Genomic DNA, 24,706 nt, shown 5'->3' on the forward strand with positions numbered 1-24,706 from the left:
CTACTCAGTGCTGGGAGAGGGATTTTCCATGACATGAAACGGAAACAGCCACCTCCAGAGCTCAGATAAAGCCTCTATGAGTGTCCCTTTCAAGACCACAGTGTGTGCCATTCTGGAGGCCTGTTTTATTTTAGTCTCATAAACAGGAATGAGAATGAATGCTCTCGGTTATATTGTTGCCTGGAAAGCACACAGCGGGACCAGAGACCAGATGAGACTGCTGAGTCCCTTCTCTCTCTGGGGAGAGGAAGTCATAGCAAGTCTAGGAATTACTTTAACTGCCTGATTTACACTGCAGCCATGGAGTCAGTGATGCAAGTGAGTCCTCTGCAAAAACCTGATATACACAGCAGGCCAGGGGGCCTGTGTGTGTGTGTGTGTGTGTGTGTGTGTGTGTGTGTGTGTGTGAGAGAGAGAGAGAGAGAGAGAGAGTGAGTGAGTGAGTGAGTGAGTGAGTGAGTGAGTGTGTGTAACAAGCTGAATCTTACCAAGATAATTCCTGCTGTTATCAGTCACCCGAATGTGAGTGGCTCCAGCAGGTATCATGGCCACTTCATTATATCCAAAAGGTCCGCCTGGAAAACATTCAGAGGTTTGATTTTAATATGAGCCCCCCCCCCCCTTTTTAAGTACTTTATTAAAGGAAAAGTTAGTTTTTCTTACAGCCTAGGGCCACACTTTTTAAAGTCAAGTTCTTTGAAGTTATTGGAATCTAAATGAAGGAGAACATTAAAAGTTGGTATCACAAAATACAGACTGACTGTGACTGACTGGTCTTAACCAGGGTTTTGTTTACACTGGGATACTGGGATGTGACCTAAAGCAACTTAAGGTCAAATCCAATCAGAAGTAACATATATAGTCCAAATAAAAAACTTGTTTAAGGGGCAATCTGATGAATTTACATACTAAAGTCAACTTACTATTCAGAGGGAGTGCTACAAAGCCTGTAACAGTTTCATTATGTCTTTTGTTGACTACATGTTGTGTAGACACAAATGAGGACTAAAGCTGCCGCTGCTCTGTTAACATGCTGCTCTCTCTCTTCTCTTTCTCAAGCTGTGTAAACTTGTTGTAATACAGGATGCCATCAAATTGCATTATGGGAAGTGTAGGATACAGGATTTTTGTGGAGCTTGTGCTCTGCAAATAAAGCTTGACTTGACTTGACCAATACTGGGGCCAAAAGTCCTCCTCCATCCCTAAGTTGATCTCAAACCTTCTTTGTTAGCCAAATTTCAGCGAATCAAAGGATATTACAGTTCCTGATATCCTGTTAGAAACTCATGGGGTGCAGAGGTCATCCAGTTTATTTTCCAATGTACATGCCAGTTCAGCTGGCATCCTGCTGAAATTCCCTCTCCCCTAAAGAAATCCTTTAACTGGTAAAAATGTAACAATAACTTCTTTTAAAAATCCTATTAATGAATGAATGATCTTTCCATTAATAGCTACATGGCTCTAAACTTGTTTTTACTCGTTATTCCAGTTCAGTGGTTTAAAAAATGCAGCAATTTCAAGCACAATAGATTGCTGCCGGCCTTCTTGCTATGCACTTATTATTCAGGGTTAATCTTAGAATAGAACACCAAATCATTATCTGCCATTTTTTAGCAAGCAGTAATTAATAGGTAATCAGTAACTCACAAATAATCTGGATTAGTAACCAGATAATTAGGTTCTTCGAGGAGGTGTTGCCAAACACTGACAGGTTGTGGCAATTTATTAATGAGCTGAAACCACAACCATTCATTGCACAATGATATTTTAATTCTGAACCAAAACAAAAAGAGGCTGGGACAGCTCTACGGTTCCCCTGCTGCTCCCAAGTGAAAAGTAGCCACAGCCTCTGCAGAGCGTGTAACTTTGGTTGCCCCTGTTTACCCATCTCACAATGGAGCTATGCATACGAGTCATCTGCAGGGCTTTAGCTATATGAAGATGTCTCTGACTGACTGAGGAAGTCTCCAAAATACAGACAGCAGTGGTGAGCTTGAGGCCGTCTGGATTTGACTTTGTGAGGAGTGATTTTGTGCAGCTGCCTTCCATCAGTTAGTAGATCCGTTGGTCCATCTGCTGGTAGATGCAGCTGCAGGAGGAGAGAAAACCTCCCAAGGTTGTTGAGCCACCCAGACAAAGCAGCCATTATCAGCTTGTTTACTTCTTGCTCAATCTGAGCTATTATGGCCAGCACTGTGCTCTGCCTACTCAAAGAGCTGTGTGAGAAAGCCACTGTTTAAGAACCAGGTTCCAAGCCAAGTCGCACGCCTTAGGTGTTGGCTACTCTCTGTTTGTGTGGGTGCGTCCATGATGTGTTAAATCTCACAATTTGATTCAATACTCAGGAGAGGGTACCACAGGACCTAAAGGAGGAACTTTTTCAGTCTTGACTGAAGTTAATTCAATCATCTTTCACCTCTACATCACTGCTGTTCTGTCATGTTCTTTATCCCATCACAAGCTGTGAACTGTTAGAAGCCCAGAGACCCAGAAAGTTTAAAGAATAACATTTAATAACATATTTTTAAAATGTTTAAAATATTATGTTATAATATCAACATCTGGTATCTGGCATCTAATATCAACCAGACTGTTCAGCACTGTTGGAATATATATATATACCATTTAATCATTCATTTCTCCACACTCTCACTGCATTGAGCGTACTCCATCTCGCACAGATGGCGCTGGGTCTAAAAGTTTGCATTCACTCGCCTCTGTAGCAGCTGCTCGTCTCATCCATCATTCTGATCTGATCAGCTGTGATCAGATCAACTGATCAATTATCCACCCTGCGACTCAAAACTCCACAAACTGCTGCCCCCAACCCTTGTGTGATAACGTCAAAGTTTCAGCACAGGGTCTGTCAGTACCCGTTCTAACCTAAATTCAGTTTCAGGAGTTAATTCACGTAATGTTTGCACGTCTTTAGAAGCCTCTTAAAGGAACAGTGCACCCAAAAATGAAAATTCAGCCATTATCTGAGGGAGGCTCAGGTGAAGTTTTAGAGTCCTTACATCACTTGCCAAGGGGAGAGGGGGGAGCAACAAAACTCCACCTAATAGAGGCTTATGGTGCCCCAGATTCAAACGTCCAAAAACACATAATTGAAACCACAAAATATCTCCATACTGCTCGTCCGTAGTTATCCAAGTGTCCTGAAGCCCGGACATAAAAAGTTGTTTGGAAAAACGTCATTTGAACTCTGTTTTTAGCCTCATTGTAGCCCGTAGCTCTAACTGCTTCTCTGTGCACTGCACTCACGTGTGTGCGCTTGTGCGAAACCTTGAGACATGGGCAACGCGTTCATGTGTGTTCAAGTGCTTCCGCTGGTCTCGCACGCACATGTGAGCGCGGTGCACAGAGAGTTGTGTTGCTACCCCCTCTCCCCTGGGATCTCCGGAAGTGTTGTGAGGACTCTAAAACTTCACCTGAGCCTCCCTTGGCATATGGGTGAGTAGATAAAGGCTAAATAATCATTTTTGGGTGCACTATCCCTTTAACCTGCACAGAGAAGACAGAAAGAAACCGTGTAACTCTCAAAGCAACTGCAAAGGGTGAAATGCACCTCAAACTGCGCTACCAAGCAATAGTGTCTCAGTGCCCTTATGCTTTTGCATGTATTTAAATTAGATTGCATGCATAAAATACATTTGGTGCAAAATTAATGCCTTTCTATGCAAATGATCCTCACTGCATCACAAAAATCAGTGCTAATAGCCACATGCAGTAAGAGTGAAACTATAAACATCTTCAGAAAGTTGATGGTAACTGAAGTGCATTTCTAAGCTGTGTCACAACCAGACTTTACAGACTGCCTGAGGTTTTCAGGAATACCTCTGCACTTTTCTTGCCTTAACCCTAATCCTAACCCTTGATATCTGTTTCAGTTTCAGTTATCTTCTCTCTCTACCATTGTTCTGCCTACTGTGCTCTTGGCACAAAGGTCACATTTATACTTAACCTCATGGATAATTGCAATCAGACGCAAAAAAGGGCAAATTGCACTCAGTTACAAAACCTTTTTGGCATGTTTGCACTGTAACATCATTAGCGAGAATCAGACCTTGACTCCTGAAATACAATCATAAACTTTTCCTCCACAGACATGTGTACATAGCTGGTAAAGTCCACACTTTCAATCAATCAATCAATCAATTGTGACATGGAATTATACATGGTACAACTCCAGTGAAATGTGATCCCATCATCTCCTTTAACTTGTGCACTGTCCCTTTTCACGTCTTCTTACATCATTGGCTGCTGCTTTATAATTGTCCATGTTTGCAGATGGTTCTGGTAATCTATGATTTCTGGTTGTGGAATGATTTAACTGTCCACACATCCTGACCTCAACAAGATGACCATATAGTTTCTCCTCCTGAAGACGACACCACAACACTGCAGCCACAGTTAGCAGTGATCCACAGCAGGACTGGGACAGCACCTTATATTCCCACCATCACACCAGTCCTTAATCACCATAAAGCATTCAGCTTGTCTCCCCCTCTCACCAGAGTCCTCTGCTCTGACAGATCAGCATATAGAAAAAGAGTCTCCTGGTTGAATGAATGAATGAATGAATGAATGAATGAATGAAACTGTCAAGGATTTAGCCAAGTTTGTTTGTCGGTGAATAAAAGGATATTCCAGTTGCTGATATCCTGTTGGAAACTGATGCAGTGCAGAGGTCAGCCAATTTATTTTCCAACACCTGTACAATGGCTAGCAGGATGCTAGTTAAGCTGGTGCCCATCTTCCCCATCTTTATTGTCGTGTTTACTGATGTTTACTTTTGAAAACCTCAACCTGGCTAGTTAGCAGCTAGCTAGAAGTCGACAGTTTACAGACTGGTGAATTGATTTCCTCATACTGATGAGTGACCTGCAGTCACATGCCACCACTGTCCAAAGCCAACCACAAAAAGCACCACCAACAAAAGCTAAATAGATGTAAGAGCCTAAAAGGACAAATTTAACAGTGCTGACACAGAGGCAGCTGAAGTGTCAGGATCTGTATCATTTCTAAGCAAACTGAAAGTTATGACATGGACTCAGACACAGGACTGTCTTTCTGGTTATCTCCTTTCCAACTTAGTTAAAGCTGCTCATTCATTTACAGATACAGTGCCTTCATAATCCATCTTCTTTTATTTCTGCATTTTTGATATGAGATATATAAACAAACAAGAAAAGCCTCATCTCAACATGTGTAATGTGAACATTCAGATCCCATGTTAGCTCTGTACCAGTGTAGGTAGAAAATGTTTTGGTGGCATGGAGCCAGAGTTTCATTTGGAGCCTGAAGAACTCCGTGTTCTTCCTCCTCCTCCCTGAAATCTTAAGGACTGTAATTTTGGAGGGACATGTTGTTAAGCTGAAATTACTCCTGGATGGTGGCCAACAGGTTATGTTTGGCAAAACTGTTACCATGGTTAATTTTCTTCAGGGAACAATAACCTCTTGACTAAACTTGAATGACTAATAACATCTGGGGGAGAAATCATGAATAGCCTGAAATTATCCATAGACTCTTAGAGCTAATATGATGACAAGTTTTGTGTGTGTGTGTGTGTGTATCCTACCTGCCTCCACACCGTTGCTCTGGTACACGCTCTTGTGGTGCAGGCAGGTGGTGTTTTGTCCCCCACACACCATGCAGGCATCCTTCTGCTGCTTTGAGCCCAATATGGAGTCACAGCCGGGCTTCTGTATGACACACACAAATGTTTAGGAAAGAACAGTTTGATCAGGTTGGACTTCTGGGCTTCAACTTATTTCTCTGACAGCATGTTGTGCTAAAAAACTGAAACTGAAAAGCATACCAGCTAGTCAATTTATATAATCTTACAACCCTGATCCCAAAAAAGTTGGGACCCTGTGTAAACATGCATAAAAATAGAATGCGATGATTTGCAAATCCTTTTTGACTTATATATAATTGAATACAGTTCAAAGACAAGATATTTAATGTTCAAAGAGATTAACCTTATTGTGTTTTGGAGATATACACTCATTCTGAATTTGTTCAGAACATGTGAACATGTTCTAAAAGTTGGGACAGAGGCAACAAAAGACTGGGCAATTTGTGAAATGCTCAAAAAACACCTGTTTGAGACATTCCACAGGCAAACAGGTTAACTGGTAACAGGTGAAAGGATCATAACTGGGTATGAAAGGGGCATACTGGAAATGCTCAGCTATTCACAAGCAAGAATGGCATGATGTTCAACACTTTGTGAAGCAAATATTACAACTGTTAAAAAACATTTCTCTAAGCACAATTGGAAAGAATTTAGGGGTTTCGCCATCTACAATCCATAAAGAAATCAAAAGATTCAGACAATCCACAGAAATCTCTGCACGTAGGGGGCAAGGCTGAAAACCAACACTGAATGGCTGTGACCTTCAACTGTCAGGCAGCACTGTATTAAAAACCATCATGACTATATAAAGGATATTACTACATGGGCTCGGGACACTTGGGAAAACCACTGTCAGTAAACACAGTTTGTCGCTGCATCTACAAAAACTCTATCACCCCATCCTTCTCACCTGACTTGAAACCGTCTTTAACATCACCGGCACTGCTTTCAACTGGTTCAAATCATATCTCTCTGACAGACTTCAGTTAATCTCCATCAATAACTGCATATATCCCACTGCTCCCCTCCCCAAAGGTGTCCCCCAAGGTTCGGTTCTCGGTCCTCTCCTCTTCATCCTGTACCTGTTCCCCTTTGATCACGTAATCCACTGTCATGGTCTCCAGTTCCACTGCTTCGCAGATGATATCTAGCTACTCATCCACTGCCACCCACTTAACCCTGACAAACTGCATAAATGAAATAAAATCCTGGCTTTAAGCCAACCTCCTCAAATTAAACTGTGACAAATCTGAAATTATCATCATTGGACCAAAAGCACTCACCAAATCCACCCATAACTTCACCCTCAACATCGACGCCTCCACAGTATCCACCTCCCCTCACATCTAAAATCTTGGGGTCATTTTGGATCAATCCCTCTCCTTCGACCAACACATTAAACCCATCACCAAAACTGCCTTCTTCCACCTCAACAACATCGCCCGCCTCCGTCCATTCCTCTCCTCCTCAGCTACAGAAACCCTCATCCACACCTTCATTACCTCCCGTCTGGACTACTGCAACTGTCTACTCTATGTCTCATCTTCAAAAACCCTCAGTAAGCTCCAGTATATCCAGAACTCTGCTCACCCACTCTCGTACCCGTGACCTCATTACCCCCGTAAGCTCTACTGGCTCCCCATCCCCCAGAAAATCCACTTCAAAATCCTCCTCATAACATACAAAGCCCTAAATAACCAGGCCCCACCCTACCTGTCTGAGCTCCTCCATCATCACACTCCCACCCACACACTCCGCCCTGCCAATGCAACCCTCCTGCCCCCCCACCCCAACCAAGCAAAAATCCTGGGGGGAAAGGGGGACACCTTCTCCATCACTGCTCCCACCCTCTGAAACTCACTCCCTAAACTCATTTGAGGCTCCCCCTCTCTCTCCATATTCAAAAAATCACTCAAGACTCACCTGTTCAATGCTGCTTTCAATCACTGACAGTTTCTTCTCTTCATCCCTTATTTGTTGTTTTGCTTGTGTTTTTTGTTTGTTTGTTTTTTCTTTCGTCCCTGAATTTGTAAAGCGTCTTTGAGTGCCTTGAAAAGCGCTATTTAAGTACAGTGTATTATCATTGATACTATTACCATGCAAAGTGAAAGTCATATATCAACAATATCAAGAACCAGTGCCTACTTCTCTGGGCCCGAGCTCATCTGAGATGGACTGACACAAAGTGGAAAAGTGTGTTGCGGTGTGACGAGTCCACATTTCAGATTGTTTTGACAAATCATGGATGTTGTGTCCTCCAGGCTAAAGGGGAAAAGATCCATTCAGACTGTTACCAGCTCAAAGTTCAGAGAATCAACTGCAAATTCTGACAGCTCCTAGATTACATCGAATTTGTGGTATTCTAATGCTGAACCAAAATCTTACAAGTTTCTACAGGGTAGGTCAACTTGAAAAGCTAGCAGCAATAGCAAACTCTAGTGTAACACTATGAGGGCTAAAAGATAGCAGTGATCAGTCACACAGTCTCTCAGATTGCTTTAGCTTTATGAATAAATTAATTCTCACCACAGTGTACTTGTTTGTAAGTACAGCTGGGGGTCTACTGCTGAAGCAGACTAGTGGTGTGAATGTGAAGACTTTTGGGTAGTCTCAAAATGGAATCAAAGATTTTTGGAGTGAACCAAAAATGTACACTGATATTAATATTGCACAAATATGAATGAATTGTCAATGGTACTACCCCTTGCTACGGGGCTCCATTAATGTTCTAAACTACAATATTAGGCCTGACCAAGGGGCACCATTAATATAGGGAACAATTCTGGGCATCACACGGAGGCACCATTAATGTTGTAAATTATAATAGTAGGGAATCTACTGGTGATACGGTAAAAGAGGGGATACTATTTGTTCTGATCTAGGCACCAGTGCTATATATTACAAGGTCAGGCCCGCGTTAAGGCTGAAGTCCCAACAAATGGTGCCGCCGTGTAAAGCATAGCACTGGTGCCTAGAGTATCTCTATCTCACAAACGCAAGTAGTTGCGCATCACCAGACACATCTGTTGTTTTGTCCATTTGCAATGAAAACTTTGCACTCTCCTTGACTCTGTGTTTTAACTGTTTTTTTAATGTCATTTGCCATGTCATAAATGGCACTGGCTTTTTTTTTTTTTTTTTTTTGCATAAGCACTAACTCGTGTGCATGTGACTGTCAAAAAAACACTCAATAACATCATTCTATCACTGGAAAAGACAATTTAATGTAAATACAATTCCCAGCCCAAAATATGTAATCTTATTTTGAACATTTGAACATAATATATATTTTTCTCCCAAACCATTTGCCAACCACCCAGAAATTATCTCGCGACTCCAGTGGGGGCCGGGAGTCGGGACCCTCAGGTTGAGAATTACTGATCTAGGGAACCTATAATCAGCACCCTAAGCCCGTTAAAAACACAAAAACATGCTAAGCATGAATACTTGGTGGCAGAGCAGTAAAGTACATGAGGGCCCCACCAGGGGAGTGACCAGGGTCTTGCAAAACTGTAAAAACTCAAGCATGCAAGTTAATGAAACTTTGAGTGTAGAAATACACTTAGTGCAACTGAGGCATCACTATGGACATTTTTGTCCAGTAGGGCAAATTTTTGCTCTTCATCTGGCCATCAGTTTGGCTGTGCTGGTGCATACGGCACAATTTTTTTGTAACAAAGCCTATCTCTTGACAAAGTTTGGAATTCAAATTTCAAGTTTTCTAATACATCATTAGAACCTTGTGAAAAAAATTACTACCCTCTTGAGTCACGAAAAAACTGCTATAAAAATTTAGGAGATTAATATTTTTTTATGTTTTTTTTTTTTTCTGCACAAATCTCTTAAACAACTTCAGCTCTGCCCATATCTAACAACCATTAAATCATTTTGAGGATTTTAACCATTTAAATGCCAGTTTGATTACTTGATGTCACTGTTGTTTTTTTATGGAAAAAACCCCCCCAAACAAACACAAATTTAGTTATTTTCCATAAAGCAAATGTTGGGGGTGAGGGATTTTTTTTCCAAATCAGTCTTGGATATGTCAAAGATTAGCCAAAAATATTGACTTAAATGCATTTATAGTTTTTTGTGTAGCATCAGATTTAAAATTTACTACCCTCTTAAGTCATTAAAGGGATAGTGCACCCAAAAATGAAAATTCAGCCATTATCTATTGTAAAGTGAGCAAGGGACAGAACCACAGTTGGTTTTGGTGTGTTGGCTGAAAAAAATAAAAAAATAAAAAAACAAAACAAAGGGAACTAGAGTTACCTCCCTACAGTTGCATGCCTATACACACCAGTCAAGTTTCTCTTACAGTTTATGTCCATGTCTGTGAAAACATGGAGGATTCACATGCATTGTCCCCCTGACAGCACAGAAGATCTGTACAATCAGCACAGTTTAGAGTCACCAATTCAGTATCTGACCAAATGTTTCCCTTTCTGTTCCTGAGATATGACACTGAGTAATGGCCAGAAAAGTGTTCTATGCATAACATTATGATGTCAAAGTGAAGCTGACCTTTGATCTTTTGGATATAAAATGTCATCACATTATTTTATCCTCTTAGACATTTGTGTGAAGTTTTGTCATAATTAGCATATGCATTTTTGTGTTATGGCCAAAAACATATTTTGTGAGCTCAGCTTGACCTGAGACGTTCAACCACAAAATTCTAATTCTGCAGTCCAAGTGGACGTTTGTGTCACATTGAAATAAATTCCCTGAAGGTGTTCTTAAGATATCACGTTCACGAGAGTGAGACAGATGCAAAGTCTCACTGACCATGACCTCTGACCACTGAAATCCCATCAATTCATTGTTGAGTCCAAGTGAATGTTAGTGCCAAGTTTGAAGAAGTTCCCTCAAGCTATTTCTGAGATATTGCTTTCAGAAGAATGCGATGGATGCAAGGTCACAGCTACCTTGACCTTTAGCCTGAAATTGCCTCAAGGCCTTCTTGACATATCAGGATCACGAGACAGTGAGATGTACAAGGTCACAGTGACCTTGACCTTTGACCACCAAAAAATTAATCAGTTCATCCTAAAGTCCAAGTGAATGTTTGTGCCAAATTTGAAGAAATTCCCCTAAGACATTCTTGAGATATCATGTTCACAAGGATGGGATTGATGTAAGTACGGGTGGACAGACGGACAACCTGCAAACATAATGGGCCTGTCCCATTATGCGCTTGATCACTTGACGTGCGCGTCCATGTGCTTAGTGTAAGTGCACAAGTGTATCCCATTTCTACGCTGACCAAAAGTGCAGTGCGTTTGATTTGTACTTTACCCACACAGTAAGACCGCACGTGAGCGGTATTTGGCCAAGTATAAATCCCACAGTGCATCACCAGCTGGTGGATTTCCGCCAATAAACTAAAGAAGAAGGAGAAGCTGGTGAAGTCTGCCCACTATAGTTCAGTGAGTCTGCCATCATCAGGATTTCAACTGAGATGCCGCCGAAGAAATTTCAATGTAAGAAAAATGTTTTATAAATTTTACTTCTATTATAGTCCTGTTCATATCATAGTGTCATGATGGTACATGTTAGGAAGCTTTGTTAATGTGTCTATGGTGAAGAAATTCACATCAAGCTTTGCCCTGGAATTATTTACTGACCACAGAATTGATTTGAAATAGGGACCACAGAACAAACGTTCCAATTCATTAAGTTAAGAACGGAAAACGATTACCAGTTTACCGGGGTTAAAAATACTGCAGCTGATGGATACAGGTGAGTAGTTTGCTCCATCACTTCTTTTTTTCTTTTTAAGATTATTTTTGGGGCTTTTTGCTTTTAATTGACAGGACAGTGTGAAATGGGGAGAGAAAGAGAGTGGGGGGATGACATGCAGCAAAGGGTTGAATGCCGGAATCGAACCTGCAACCGCTGCAGCACATGGGGCGCCGGCACTATCCACTACGCTACCGACGGCCCACTCCATCATTTCTTTTGATTGATGTCTTTATTTTGAACATGATAAATATAACAAAACAGTAGTTAACTTATTTAATCCTACCAGTTTATTCACTAATCAATAATCTTTAACTTTCCTTTAGATATCCAATGTAGTGTTATATATGCCAGCATATTAATTGACTTCCTTAAATGCATGTAAACTAATATAAATATCATGAACTGTTCATGTACCAACATGAAAATATATTCATATATCCATATACATACATACATCAGCTCAACATAAATCAGCTGCAGATCCCTGCTGATTATCCACACCTTTTTTCATCCCTACATGAAAATTATTTCGTTACACCCTTTGATTTTTATGTCGCTTTTACGATGTGGTGCAGACCAGACAGAAGAGTATGAGCTGAGACACTTCATGTGGAGAGGATCATATGCATGAGTTTAATTAATGCGTGAGAGTTGGCAGCTCTCATATAAGCTAGCTTGTAAGAAAAAAAGTGATTCTTTATATTGTTATTATTTTATTTATTGTCACTGATTTATGAGCAAAGATTCTAAATGGGAAACAATTTCAGTTCTTTTCCAAAGACAGCTATACTGCTAAGGTCATTATTGATGTGTAGGCTATGTGTGTATGTGCGTGTGTGTTAAGCTTACCGCATGTATTAACATGACATCTCAGTTGTCAGAATGGGCATTTTGCCCTCTTCACATACGTCTGCGCCTTAGCATCTGGTGGGTCCTCCAAAGGATCTGGCCAAGCAGAATGCCAAACAATGCCAGCACAATCAGCTGCATTTTCGCGGAGGATAACATCCAATGCGCAATGTAAGGGGCGTTGTCAAGTCTGTCCCAATCTCGTTTAAATATCCCCGTGTACTTGGCCACTTAATACGTGCTTGAACACTATAGGCAAATGTACGTTCCGCTAGGGCTGATCATAAAAACATTATAATCGAAGAAAAACGATTAATGCGCCACACGGCGCGGCGTGTATGTAAGTTCCTGTGCTGGAAAAGCACAGTGAATGCACCTGTGTTACGTGCAGCAGCAGCAAGCGTGTGACGTGTGTGGATCAATAATATGTGGAGCGAGCGATTGAGAACATGGCAGAAAGGCAGCCTTTGGTTGAGAAGAAAGGTAGGACAACTTCAGTGATCTGGAAACATTTTGGCTTCAAGTTGACGGACGTCGAGCAAAAGGAAATTGTTTGCAAAGTTTGTCACGCTGTCGTGTCTGCAACACGACCAACTTATAATCGTGTTTATTAATCGTATTTCAATATCAATCAAAATAATCGTGATTACTATTTTCACCATTATCGTCCAGCCCTACGTTCCGCATGGCAAAAGGTCACCAAAGTGTGTGCGTGAGACAGCCCCAATGCCTCCGGCCACTGCTATCACAGCACGGAGGCATAAAAAGGAAAACATCCACTTTGGTGCTGACAACTTAGGATTGACCTCTTTCCCTATCGTTTGATAATATGACAGATTGTCAAAAGAAAAGAATTGGGTTATTTGATAAACAAACAAATTCCCAGATCAACATTTCCATAACAAATAAAAAAAAATACAGAACTTTTGAGACAGCACATGCAATACCGTTGTGAAAGCGCATCTACATATGCTTCATACACACAGCCTCCCACACCAGCTGTAGGCTGCATCTGATTCCTGTTTCAGGCCCTGTGCTCTTCTGACCTTGGCCAGATGAGTCAACAGCCCATAAATACATTTATTTACACCACATGCCGCATGTTAGTACACACACACATATAGACATATGTAAACACAGACATGTATTAATCCTTTGTCAGTGGTGTAAAAATAACTTTGCTAATGAGTTTCAGCTGGTAAGGCTGAAGGCCTGTTTGGCAAGCACTTCCACGGCTTCTTGGACTGAGTATGGAGCGGTGCCTTGCCTCTTTATTTCTCGGCACTCGCTGGACCCTGTTGACGCCTGGCTGGTACCTGTCGTCGGCCCGGATGAGGTGTTCCAGCCCCGCGGCCCCTGCTCTCCTCGTCCCTGCTGGCGCAGGGGTGATTCTGGGCCTCTGTGTGTGGCTCCCTGGACAGCTAACACCGTGGACCCGCCGGCTCCTGCCAGGATTGGGCTGGTAAATGCTAGATCGCCAGCAAACAAAACATTTATCGTGAAGGATTTCCTGACTTCCTGAGAACTGGATTGACTGTTGGTGAGTCCAGTGCTTTCACAGAACTTTTACCCGATGATTGGTGCTATTTTAACTCCCTGCCGACGTCGGTTCGAGGAGGAGGAATAGCGACTATTTATAAGAGTCACTATAAATGTAAGCAGCTAGATAAGATGATGTGTGCTGTCTGAGTGCCGTAAATCGTTTCGTTATGGAAGCGACCTGGGGTGGACCCGGAGCCAGTTTCCTAAAGGTATGGATATACACTATATAGAAATAGCTTATCTTCACACCGATGGTCTCATTTGCTGTTGTAGGTCACGCACAGACAGGCAGACATCAGCAGAAACGAGAGACTTTTGCGTATCCAGTTAAAAGTTCCTTGTAGCGGCTTTAATATTGGACTTTTTTAATTACTGAAGTATTTAGCAACAGAGACTTGTGGTCAGTGGGATGTGAGGATTCTTAAACTAACATCTGTACAGATGTGAAGCCCTGACTGTATCTGACTGATCTTTAATTAAAGCAGTTGTCTTGTATTTTTTTTTCCTCTGAAAATATGAACTTTATAGTCAAACACTGTTTATTTAGCCTGTGTAGTTGAGGGGACAGGTCAAACTGATATGATGCTGATTTACAGGAGAATTCATGTCAAATGGAGGATAAACCAAGAACATAAACTACAGATCACCTGTAAAGCATTTTAATAAATTAATCTATCATAATTAAAACGACTGGAGACTGAAAACAAACTGACATATGGGTCTTATCACTTTTTTAATGAATTGACATCATTCCAGCCAGGATGTTAGTGTGTCTGTGACTTCCTGCATGGACTGAAGGCTGCTGGAAACTGTCGGGAAACTGTTCGACTTCACCGCAGCTTTTTGTCACCGCCCCCTGCTGCGGCCGCTCTGCTCTCGTCTACTTTCCAGGTGAGGCACAGTTCATCTCGAACGAGCCTATTAACAAAGTAGCGGAGTGACAGAGTGATACATCCTGTCAGCCGAGGGGTTTCCTATCTGTGCAGGCGAGCACCACAGAACCTCCATGGACTATTACATCCAGACGGTCCCGGTGTTTCCTCTGCAGGCTCCACTTCACTCAGCTGCCCAACAAACCCGCTGCTTCTTCCCACTTTAACCTGAATGACAAACCGGGGCTCGGTGCTCTGGTTGGATCCAAACGGAGAGCCAGGGCTAGCGGAGGCTAACTGGCTGTGCTTCCCCCCGGTCACGCTGCGGCTAACGCTCCGCTAGCCTCACAGCTGCGCCTCGCCAACGAGCCTAACAGCTATCCACCTCGGCTCGACTGACGCACTTACATGACCAAAGATCGTCTCTGCCTGAAATACACATTACTCTGCCAGGAAACCAGCCAATACCAGCATCGTTCTCCAGTAACAAAAAATGCATTTTTCGATGGTAAAAAAATATCTCGCCAGAGTGGCAAGTGGTCTTAAAAATTTAGCAACCAGAGACAAAATCTATCCGTAATTGGCGGGTGGCAAGTGTTAGTTTTGGACCCTGGGTGCCAACAAGGATGGCTTCAGTCTTGGAGCTGTTAAGTTGTAAGAAATTCAGCTTCATCCACGCCTTTATCTCCTCCAGGCAGGTAGTGAGTGAGGCAGATGGCAGGAGTGCAGAGGGGGTGGGATCTGTCTGCAGGTAGAGTTGTGTGTCGTCAGCATAAGAATGGAATGATATGCCATGCCTGCTGATAACATGGCCGAGGGGAAACATATAGAGAGTGAAGAGGGTAGGACCCAGCACCGAGCCTTGAGGGACACCACAGGTGACATGGTAGACTTGTGATTTTGCCTCTCCCAATGCAACATACTCAGTTCGCCCAGCGAGGTAGGATGTGGACCACTTGTGGATGGTATCAGTTAGGCTGATGGTGGAATGCAGGCGGTGAGGGAGGATGTTGTGGTCTGCAGTGTCAAATGCAGCTGTAAGATCCAGAAGTATTAGGAGGGATGGGGAGCCAGTGTCCGCTGTCATCAGAAGGTCATTTGTGACCCTGACCAGAGCCATTTCAGTGCTGTGGCCAGGACAGAAACTTACCTATTATGCCTTATTACAATCCACAGATCAATAAAATACCAATTAAAATGGTCCTCATACCCTTCCAAATGCCCAGACAATCTAAATCCAGCAAAAATATTTCATCCAAACACATTATTACATCGATAGATATCCACAAACTGCCATTGCATTATTTCAAATGTTCATATTTTTCTTCTGACTGTACGCAGTAACTCATGTTTGCATGTAAATATTGGCGAGAGCTTGGTATCAAAATGGCAGCTGGACTCTGACCTTTTGACTGACACCTCACTTGAGTCAATAGAGGATTTCATGTCCTCTCCACAACCTGCAATAGCCAACAGGGCCTATGATGAAAAGAAAGGCCTGCCTCTCTTCTAAGGCTAAAGGGTAACAGAGTATCCAGTGATTGGATACTCTGTTACCCTTTAGCCTTAGAAGAGAGGCTAAAGGGTAACAGAGTATCCAGTGATTGGCCCGATGGCTTATGGGTCTTGTAGTCAATGACATATCTCTCCTTCTGAGGAGTTTTGAACTGGCATCATAGACTGTTACAAATGTACATAAATGATAAACAAATTGCCCCTCTGTTATCTTGAAGCAATAAAAACAGTCTATATTATAAGTTTAGTTTGGATAAGCCTTTTAGGTTTATTTTAGGTAATTTTAGATCTCGTTTTCAAGGGGGTCCTGAACAAAATACCACAAAAACATTACACTCATACAGCCAAGATAAACACAACAGAACAAAACAGAAACAAACAACCAAACAAACAACAACAAAAAAAAAACACAAAACAAACAACAAAGTCATACAGAGCCTACAATTACAACATAATGAATAACGGAAAGTAATGATCATTCAAAATATAGCCAAGCATTACTGTAAAATATCAGTGAAATTGAGTGGTTCAGTAAAGAGAGAAGAATAACAAATGAGATAATATTGGAAATGAGATAAAATTGAAAAGGTGTTATAGTCTATATGTACAGCTGGTATGAAAATGAGTTGCCAAGGCATGTTTAAACAGTCTGAAAGATGAAATGGAGCAAATATTTACTGGTAAATTATTCCAGTCAGAAGGTGCTTTAAACATAAAAGCTTTTTTTGATGTGGACTTTGAAACATTAAGTACTGAAAAGAAAAGCTGTACAGTATGTCTTAAGTGATGAGTGGAGGAGAAAGGAACCAAATGCTGTTTTAAATAAAAAGGATAGTTGAAATGAACACATTTGAAGATAAACTGCAACCAGTGAATCTGTCTTCTTATCTGAGGTGTGGGCAATTCAAGAATTCATACATTGTGCAGTGATGAGTTGTGAATGAGCAGTTAAGAATAAATCTACACAATCTATTACAAACTATAGTAAGAGGAGCAAGACAGGTATTAGAAGCAATGCAATACACAGAATCAGCATAATCCATTATTGGCAATATAAGTTGAAGAGCAATCTTTTTTCTGTCCATAAGTGGAAGACAGTGACTGGAACAGAAAAGGAGACCAAGACTATAAATAATTTTATGTACAATGTGATTAATAGGGTATTTAAAAGAAACCTCAGAATTAAGGTATAGGCCCTTGTATTTGATGTGTTCAACTTTCTGCAATGTAGTGCCATCCAGACAGGAAATACGACATGAATGTGTTTTGCATTTAGATTTGATGTTCTGTTGAGTGCCAAAAATCATAGTATTTGATTTAGTTTTATTGAGGAGTAACTTATTAACTGCAAGCCAGTGTTGTAAGTTATTAAAATCAGACTGTACGTCTGCTTCAATCTGTACTATATTTGTATGTGATGTATATACAGTATAACCGTATCATCAGCATAAAGCTGAACAGAACACTTACAAATAGAGGGAAGATCATTAATAAATATGGAGAAAAGAAGTGGACCAAGCGTTGATCCTTGAGGCACACCATACTGTTGAGTTAAAGTGTCAGATTTGTTTCCATTAATAACAACACATTGTTTTGTGTTGTGAAGGTATGAGTTGAACCAGAGTAATGCAGTGTGTGAAAGGCCAATAGAGTGAAGTTTATCCAGAAGAATGCAATGATTAACCAAGTCAAAAGCCTTAGTCAAATCAATGAAAATTGCACCAGTTAGTTCAGAAGTGTTCGAAGCAGTGAGAATATCGTTAGTTAGTTTTAGCAGTGCAGTAATTGTAGAGTGATTTGAACGAAAGCCAGACTGAAAAGGTGACAGGATATTGTTTTCATTAAGATAGCATGACAATTGATTATAAATTAATTTTTCAAACAAATTTCGTAGCATCCTGTATTCATCCCAATCAACAGGATTCTTACACTTATGAAATGTGGCCTATGCAGCATCTCTCTGTCTGAAAAGACTAATTAAGTCAGCGCTTATTCAGGGAAGGTGCCTGCCTTTTACTTTGGTAGTTTTCAGAGGAGCATGTTTGTCAATAACTGTATTCAGTTCAGAATGTAAAAAGTCCCACGCATCCTGGACATCTGGTATTAACTGATACCTATCCCAGTTAATTGCAGTTATATCATTAATAAATTGATCTACATTTAGTTTTTTTATATTGTCTAATTGTAATTAGTTTGGGAGGTAATTTAGGCAGTTTAATTTTCCATATACAGTACACAATTGCATGGTCACTAAAACAATCAGACATAATTCTTGATTTTAGGAATCTGTTTGGATGAGAGACTAGTATCCAGTCAAGTAGAGACTGACACGTTAATGTAACATGGGTGGGTTCACTGATTAACTGGGTTAGATTCAGGTTTCCAAAACTATTTTTATCTTTAGTAGCAGATTTATAAAGCCAATTTTTGTTGAAATCACCTAGTAGTATAATTTCATTTGTGAATTTAATAGAATTACTGGTAGAGATCATGTTATTTATAGATTCAGCAGGTGCAGACAGAGGTCGATATATATTTCCAATAGTTATATACTTATTCGCATGCAGAGTTATTTTTACAAAAATGCACTCAAAATGCGGGGGTTCGATATCTGGCATAATTAACTCTGAGACCAAATTTGAAGACACATGTGGATACACCACCTCCTCTTGCACCTCTATCAACCCTATATAAGACATAATCAGCAAGTTCAATTTCATTGTTAGAAATTTTGTTGTGAGCCAAGTTTCAGATAAAGTAACAACGGGTTTATACTGCTCAACCCATGCTCGAAGCATGTCAATTTTAGGTAGAAGACTTTTGATGTTTAGATGAATTATTTTCAGACCTTTATCATTTATTTGTCCAATTTGATTTTTAAAGTTTAAGAGAGTAACACCAATGATCAGACATAGTAAAACTGAAAAAGTCAAGGGAAGTAGATTGTAGGACTCAAAATTACTAAATAAATAGTCATTACAATTAGACACACAAAACACAACGAAATACATAACAGATTCACACACACAAAGGCAATACAAGACAACAGGAAACAAACACAAGACTAGCCTATTAACCCAGGTCCCCATGCCCAGGGTTTTTGGTGAGTAAACCAAAGAAATGAAAGAGCTCACTCCTGAGCTTGGCCTGCTTCAAAGCGAAGACATTACAGTGGCACAAAACAAAACCTGCATTGACATATTAGGTCAAGTGCCTTTAGCAGGTCATTTTGAAATTATTAAGGGCACTACTTATGACCACATATAGGAAAAATAAATACAAAAAATAGAAAATGCATATTTAATCAAGATAAGACAAACAAACAAAAAAAAATCCTTAATAGGAGCAAAACAAGTTCTGCCTCCCAAATACAGGGGAGACTTAGTAGAGTCAATACGACTTTTTACGACACTACACTTCCTTTTTACGGCGGCTAGACAGCTTACAGCAAACACTACCAGTAAGCATCAACTTCATACATCAACTTAGATTAGCAGCCAAAATAACAGAGAAGATGTTTTAGATGCGCTTGAATTAAGAAGTCAGTAACCATAATTAGCTCATAGTAGAATGGCTGCGGAAACGACATGGCAGAATAAGAAAAGAGGGAAGAGAAAGGCAAACAACAAAAAAGTTTACTGATCAGTAGGCTATACAGGAGAGTTCATGGAGGAGTTCATGGATGTTATGAAGGCAGCTTCAGCAGCTTTGTGGTCACTGAAAAGTCGTTTTTCTCCATCAACTACAACACTCAGAGTGCAAGGATAACGAAGGGAATATTCGAGACCGGAGCCTCCGTTTAACTGTGTTGAAGGCTTTACGTTTCCTCGTCAAGTTAGTGCTATAGTCCGGGTAAATGAAGATGCGCCTGCCGATAAAAGTCAGATCTTTTTTTCCATGAGCTAGGTGCAGGATCTTTAATTTATCTTGAAAGTGGAGTAACTTGATCAAGATAGGCCTAAGACTGGGTCTCTCGTTTGAGTGGACTTTGGGACAGGAGTGCGGTGTGCCCTCTCGATAGCCGGCGGTGTGGGAAAGTCGTCTTTGCCCAGGAGTTGAGGGATCAGACCAGCCATAAATCCAAGAATGTCACAGCCCTCTGCGGCCTCTGGTATCCCGAGAAAGTGGAGATTTGCAGATCTGCTCCGATTTTCAAGATCCTCGGCCTTATCAACCAGGTATTTATTATCATTTTCAAGTTGTTTGACCCGGGTAGAGAGATCCGTCAGATTGTCCTCATTTACTCCGACACGTTAGTAGAGACAAATGATCCCCTAATGTGGACAGGGATCTCTCCATACCACTCAAGGTGCCAAAGATCGGATCAACTTTAGTGTCAAAGTAAGTCATTAAATCCTGTTTAACTTGATCGATGGTGTCGCGCAGAGACTTCATTTGGATTGGATCCATTGTTTGATCAGTTGTTGGCGATTTGATTTCCTTAAAGATATGAAGAGTAAATCTGTCCCTTAGTCAAGCCAGTCACGCGCCTTGTTAGGTTAGTCCTACTAATTTGTTAAATGTAACTTAATATCAAGCAATGCATAGCCACAAGTTTAAGATGAAAAAGGGAAGCAGACCATGACTCAGACCGGCTCACTCCCGCTGCGGCCATCTTCTTATCTCAATGATGAGAGCTTTTAAATCCCTCAAGTTGAGTTTTGATCAATTTTGGATGAATTTGGAAACTATGGTTTTGAACCACCACACCAAACTAGCAAAAGAAAAGTGTTTTTTTTTTGTTTGTAAAAACAAAGTGGAAATAACTACATTTGACATCCATACCATTAACCCTTTATCATTGTAAAATTATCCAGCAGACTCGTGTGTTTATACTGTATGTTGAGGGGCAATAAGATTATCCTTCAATTAAAACTTGGGAAATGAATATGGGAATGGGAAGTGGGGAACAACATCAACATGTAGGCTATGTTAAGAAAACATCAACACACACATCCAGTATTGTTGCCACTCACCAGGCAGCGTCCGTTGACACACAGTCCTCCAGGCTCCTTGTCACAGGCTGTGCCATCGAGCACACGACCAAAGTTGTAGTAGAAGTTGTGACCCAGGGCCAGGCAGCTTAGCTCACAGGGGTTAGAGCCTGGCAGGGAAGACCTTTGGTCAGTCACTCACTAGTTTATTATGGGAAAATAGGTGAGACACAAGGACAGAGAGGGAGGTGGCTGAGAAACAGGAACATACAAGTGAAGAGATGGAACTGGGAAATGGTGGCCATTATTTACATTTACTTGGATGATGGGGTTACCTTAAAGAGGAAATGAAACACAGAACAAAATGACTGTGGTTTGTTTGATTTTCACCTTATAGGCAAAAATGACTGATCAAACTTGGTATCCATCTAGATTTGCTGGACAACTAGATTGTATTTCATGTTTTCACCAGCAGGACGCAGCCATCTTTACACAAGCCAGCTGGCGATGTCACTGGGATGGTACATGTCTGTTGTCTGCTTACTTGCTAGTAGTTGAGCTAGGCTTGGTAAGGTCGGTACTGTGAAGGAAGTTTTGTTCTTTGATGATTGTTTCGTTCTCTGAAAACATGTTTTTATGGCCAGAGTAGTGCACAAATGAATGAAGTCACATGGCGCCCAACAGGTAGAAAATACGTTGCATTGCCAGTGTCCCGGTGGCATTGCAGGTATACATGCCGCGTGACAGAATAATTGAGTTTGGGATTACTTGTATGGATTGGCAAAACTGGGAGAGGAGCCATTGTGGGAAAGGTGAAGAGTAAACACACTTGACTTGTGATCAAAGGTCAAGCTAGCATTATACACAGCCTAATGTTAAAAGCCAATCCTGTTGCTGGGGAGGGAGCTATTAGTTTCCAAAAGTCTAGCAAGGAACCTGCAAGATCTTGGTAGTGTCTTTACGCTAAGGATAAAAGTATATTATGTACACCAAGAAGAGGATGGATACACAAATGCAAAACTGAACACCACCAGCTATCTAACCCAACGCGCGCAGGGAAACAGGACAAGTTCAGCTCCAACAGTTCTTCTGATGGTGAGTGATACCGTTCGTGTTTTTTACTGATGCTTTGTGAATGATGTTCATCGTGATATAAAGGGGCTTGTGGACATGACTACTTAGGCTAGCTATGTTTGCTGTGTTAGGACCAGACCTCGTAACAGGCCTCCAATTATAGTATCAAAATCGCTCTTGTAAATAATTAATAATTTTAATAATAATTATTAATTATGTTAAATATCCATTGTGATATTTCGATTGGAGGCCTGTTACTAGGTCAGGTCCCAACAAATGGTGCCCCTTGAGTGAGGCATAGTACCGTTGACATTTATTTATAATTGTGCAATATAAATATCATTGTACATTTTTGGTCCACATCAAATTTTTTTGATTCTTCTTACATTACAATTACATTACATTCACACCACTTGTCTGCTACAGCAGTAGACATGTAGCTGTACTTCCAAACAAGTACATTGTGGTGACAGTTCACTTATCATTTACCGACTTCCGGTGAGCGGTTGCACAAGATGGCTGCCTAGATTTCAGCTCCTCAGCCCATCAATTACAATTTTGTTTATAAAAACCGTTTGAGTGACTTTTTCTCAGACAACAAGCTATTTTTATGTTGAGTAAGGAGCCACAACGTTTTCATACAGGACAGGCTTCGCCTGATGGTAATTTTGAGATCGGGGAAGGGCGCAATGGCCGAGTTGGAAGCTAAAATGGACACTGTGCTATTGAGGCTAACCAGTGTGGACAGCGTGCTGGGAAAAATAGACGCTCGTATTGCTTGTATGGACACCCGTTTGGCTGGTTTTGATGCACGCCTCGACAATCTTCAGGGAGAGGTGTCTGGTATTCGAGCGGACTTTACGCTGCAAAAGAAGGAAATCGGCAAAATCAGAAATGAGGTTAGCACACTGCGTGCTAACGTGGGAGCTAACTCCGGCAAGCTAGCTGAGCATGACACCGGGCTGGCAGCGATGCGTGCTAAGTTAGCAGACATGGAGGACTGGAGTAGACGCTGTAATGTGAGGATTAGTGGATTGGGGGGGACGGAGAGATCTAATGCCATCCAGTTTCTTACTCAAAACCTGCCGCAGTGGTTCCCCTCTCTTAGCAACCTCCAGGGAGAGATTATGAGGGCGCACCGCATCTACAACCGTACCGGGGCTGCAAACGTGACGGGCCGCACTCTGATTTTCTGCTGCCTTCGGTACACAGTCAGACAAGACATCCTCGCAGCTGCAAGAAGGAATCCTCCTGTCATTGATGGTCGGAAACTACACTTTCTACCGGATTACAGCGCTCACACAGTGAGGCGTCGTTTGGCCTTCTCCACAGCCATGGATCAAGCAAGAGCCGGTGGCATCAAGTTCTTCCTGATTTATCCGGCTACCCTCAAGGTCAAATCCAAGGCTGGTGCGGTGGAAGTCTTCCAATCTTCGAGGAAAGCTGAGGAATATATCACGTCGTTGCTGAGAGGACAGGCCCAGGTGGAGGATGGTGATGTGGATAACTAGCTGGTAACTATATCCACAACCAGCTTTAACGGCTGCACGTTACCCGGTATGTTTTCACTACATCCTTACTCTACAACGCTGCTTGTTTGTTGACAAGTTGCTAACCATGGGAGAGCTACAAGCTAACTTAATCCTGGCTGCTAATGCTATGTCAGCTTCCTTCCTTCACTGACATTACGAGGCACGTTAACCGGCTCATGGTTATTGATATGTGGACAGTTTTCTTGGATTTAAAGTCTCAAAGGATCCATTGGATTGGATCCATTTTATTTTATTCTGTTTGTCTCATTCACTGACTGATTTACTGCAGACTTATAGCCCACTGCCCGGATTGCACTCTTTATATTTCCCTATGGATGTGAGACTGGGATGCTCTCTCTCCCTCTGTTTTCGTTCATTTTATTAAGTCAACATGCGGGGACTGGACTGATATATTTGGTTTTGGTAAAGAAGATTACAGCTGTTGTTTTTGTTTATTTTATTAAGTCAACATGGGGATTGGACTGATATAGTCAGATTTTGGTAAATAAGATTGCAGCTGTTGTTTTTGTTTATTTTATTAAGTCAACATGCTGGGGCTGGACTGTTATGTTCGGATTTTGGTTAGGAAGTTTACAGCTATTGTTTTTATTTTATTGAGTCAACATGCCGGGGCTGGACTGTTATGTTCGGATCTTGGTATGGAAGATTACTGCTGTTGTTTTCTTTTCTTTTTTGCCTATTATATTTACTCAGCGTTTACTGTGTTAATTAAGTATTGGGTTGGGTTCTGCTCTTTCGTGGCCCTATGTTTGTACCAATCGCGGATCATCATAAAAACATTTGTTTTCTTTATTGTTTTGTATGTGTTAATATTATGTTTTTGGGTGTATTGGTTTTGTTATTGGGGTTATGGTGCCACCTTGGGGTTTTTAGGAATATTGGGAGGGATGTGTCTTTTTATATTTCAGGGAACATGCACGGAAATGTATGTTGTTTGATATGAGGAGATCCTATCTATACCTACTATCAACCACT

General features: G+C 41.3%; 1 protein-coding gene across 2 annotated transcripts in view; it reads right to left on the minus strand.

The window, feature by feature from the left end:
• The window catches only part of adamtsl5 (ADAMTS like 5), a 186,466-nt gene that overhangs the window by 65,932 nt on the left and 95,828 nt on the right, over positions 1 to 24,706 (minus strand). For both annotated transcript variants that reach the window (XM_049603092.1, XM_049603086.1), the window contains exons 6-8: positions 21,147 to 21,274; positions 5,585 to 5,708; positions 489 to 575 (exon numbers count right to left, since the gene is read on the minus strand). In XM_049603092.1, coding sequence (XP_049459049.1) covers positions 489 to 575; positions 5,585 to 5,708; positions 21,147 to 21,274 — 339 coding nt within the window. The remainder of the gene's footprint in view (positions 1 to 488; positions 576 to 5,584; positions 5,709 to 21,146; positions 21,275 to 24,706) is intronic.

Source organism: Epinephelus fuscoguttatus, linkage group LG2, assembly GCF_011397635.1.
Source record: "Epinephelus fuscoguttatus linkage group LG2, E.fuscoguttatus.final_Chr_v1".
NCBI lineage: Eukaryota > Metazoa > Chordata > Actinopteri > Perciformes > Serranidae > Epinephelus > Epinephelus fuscoguttatus.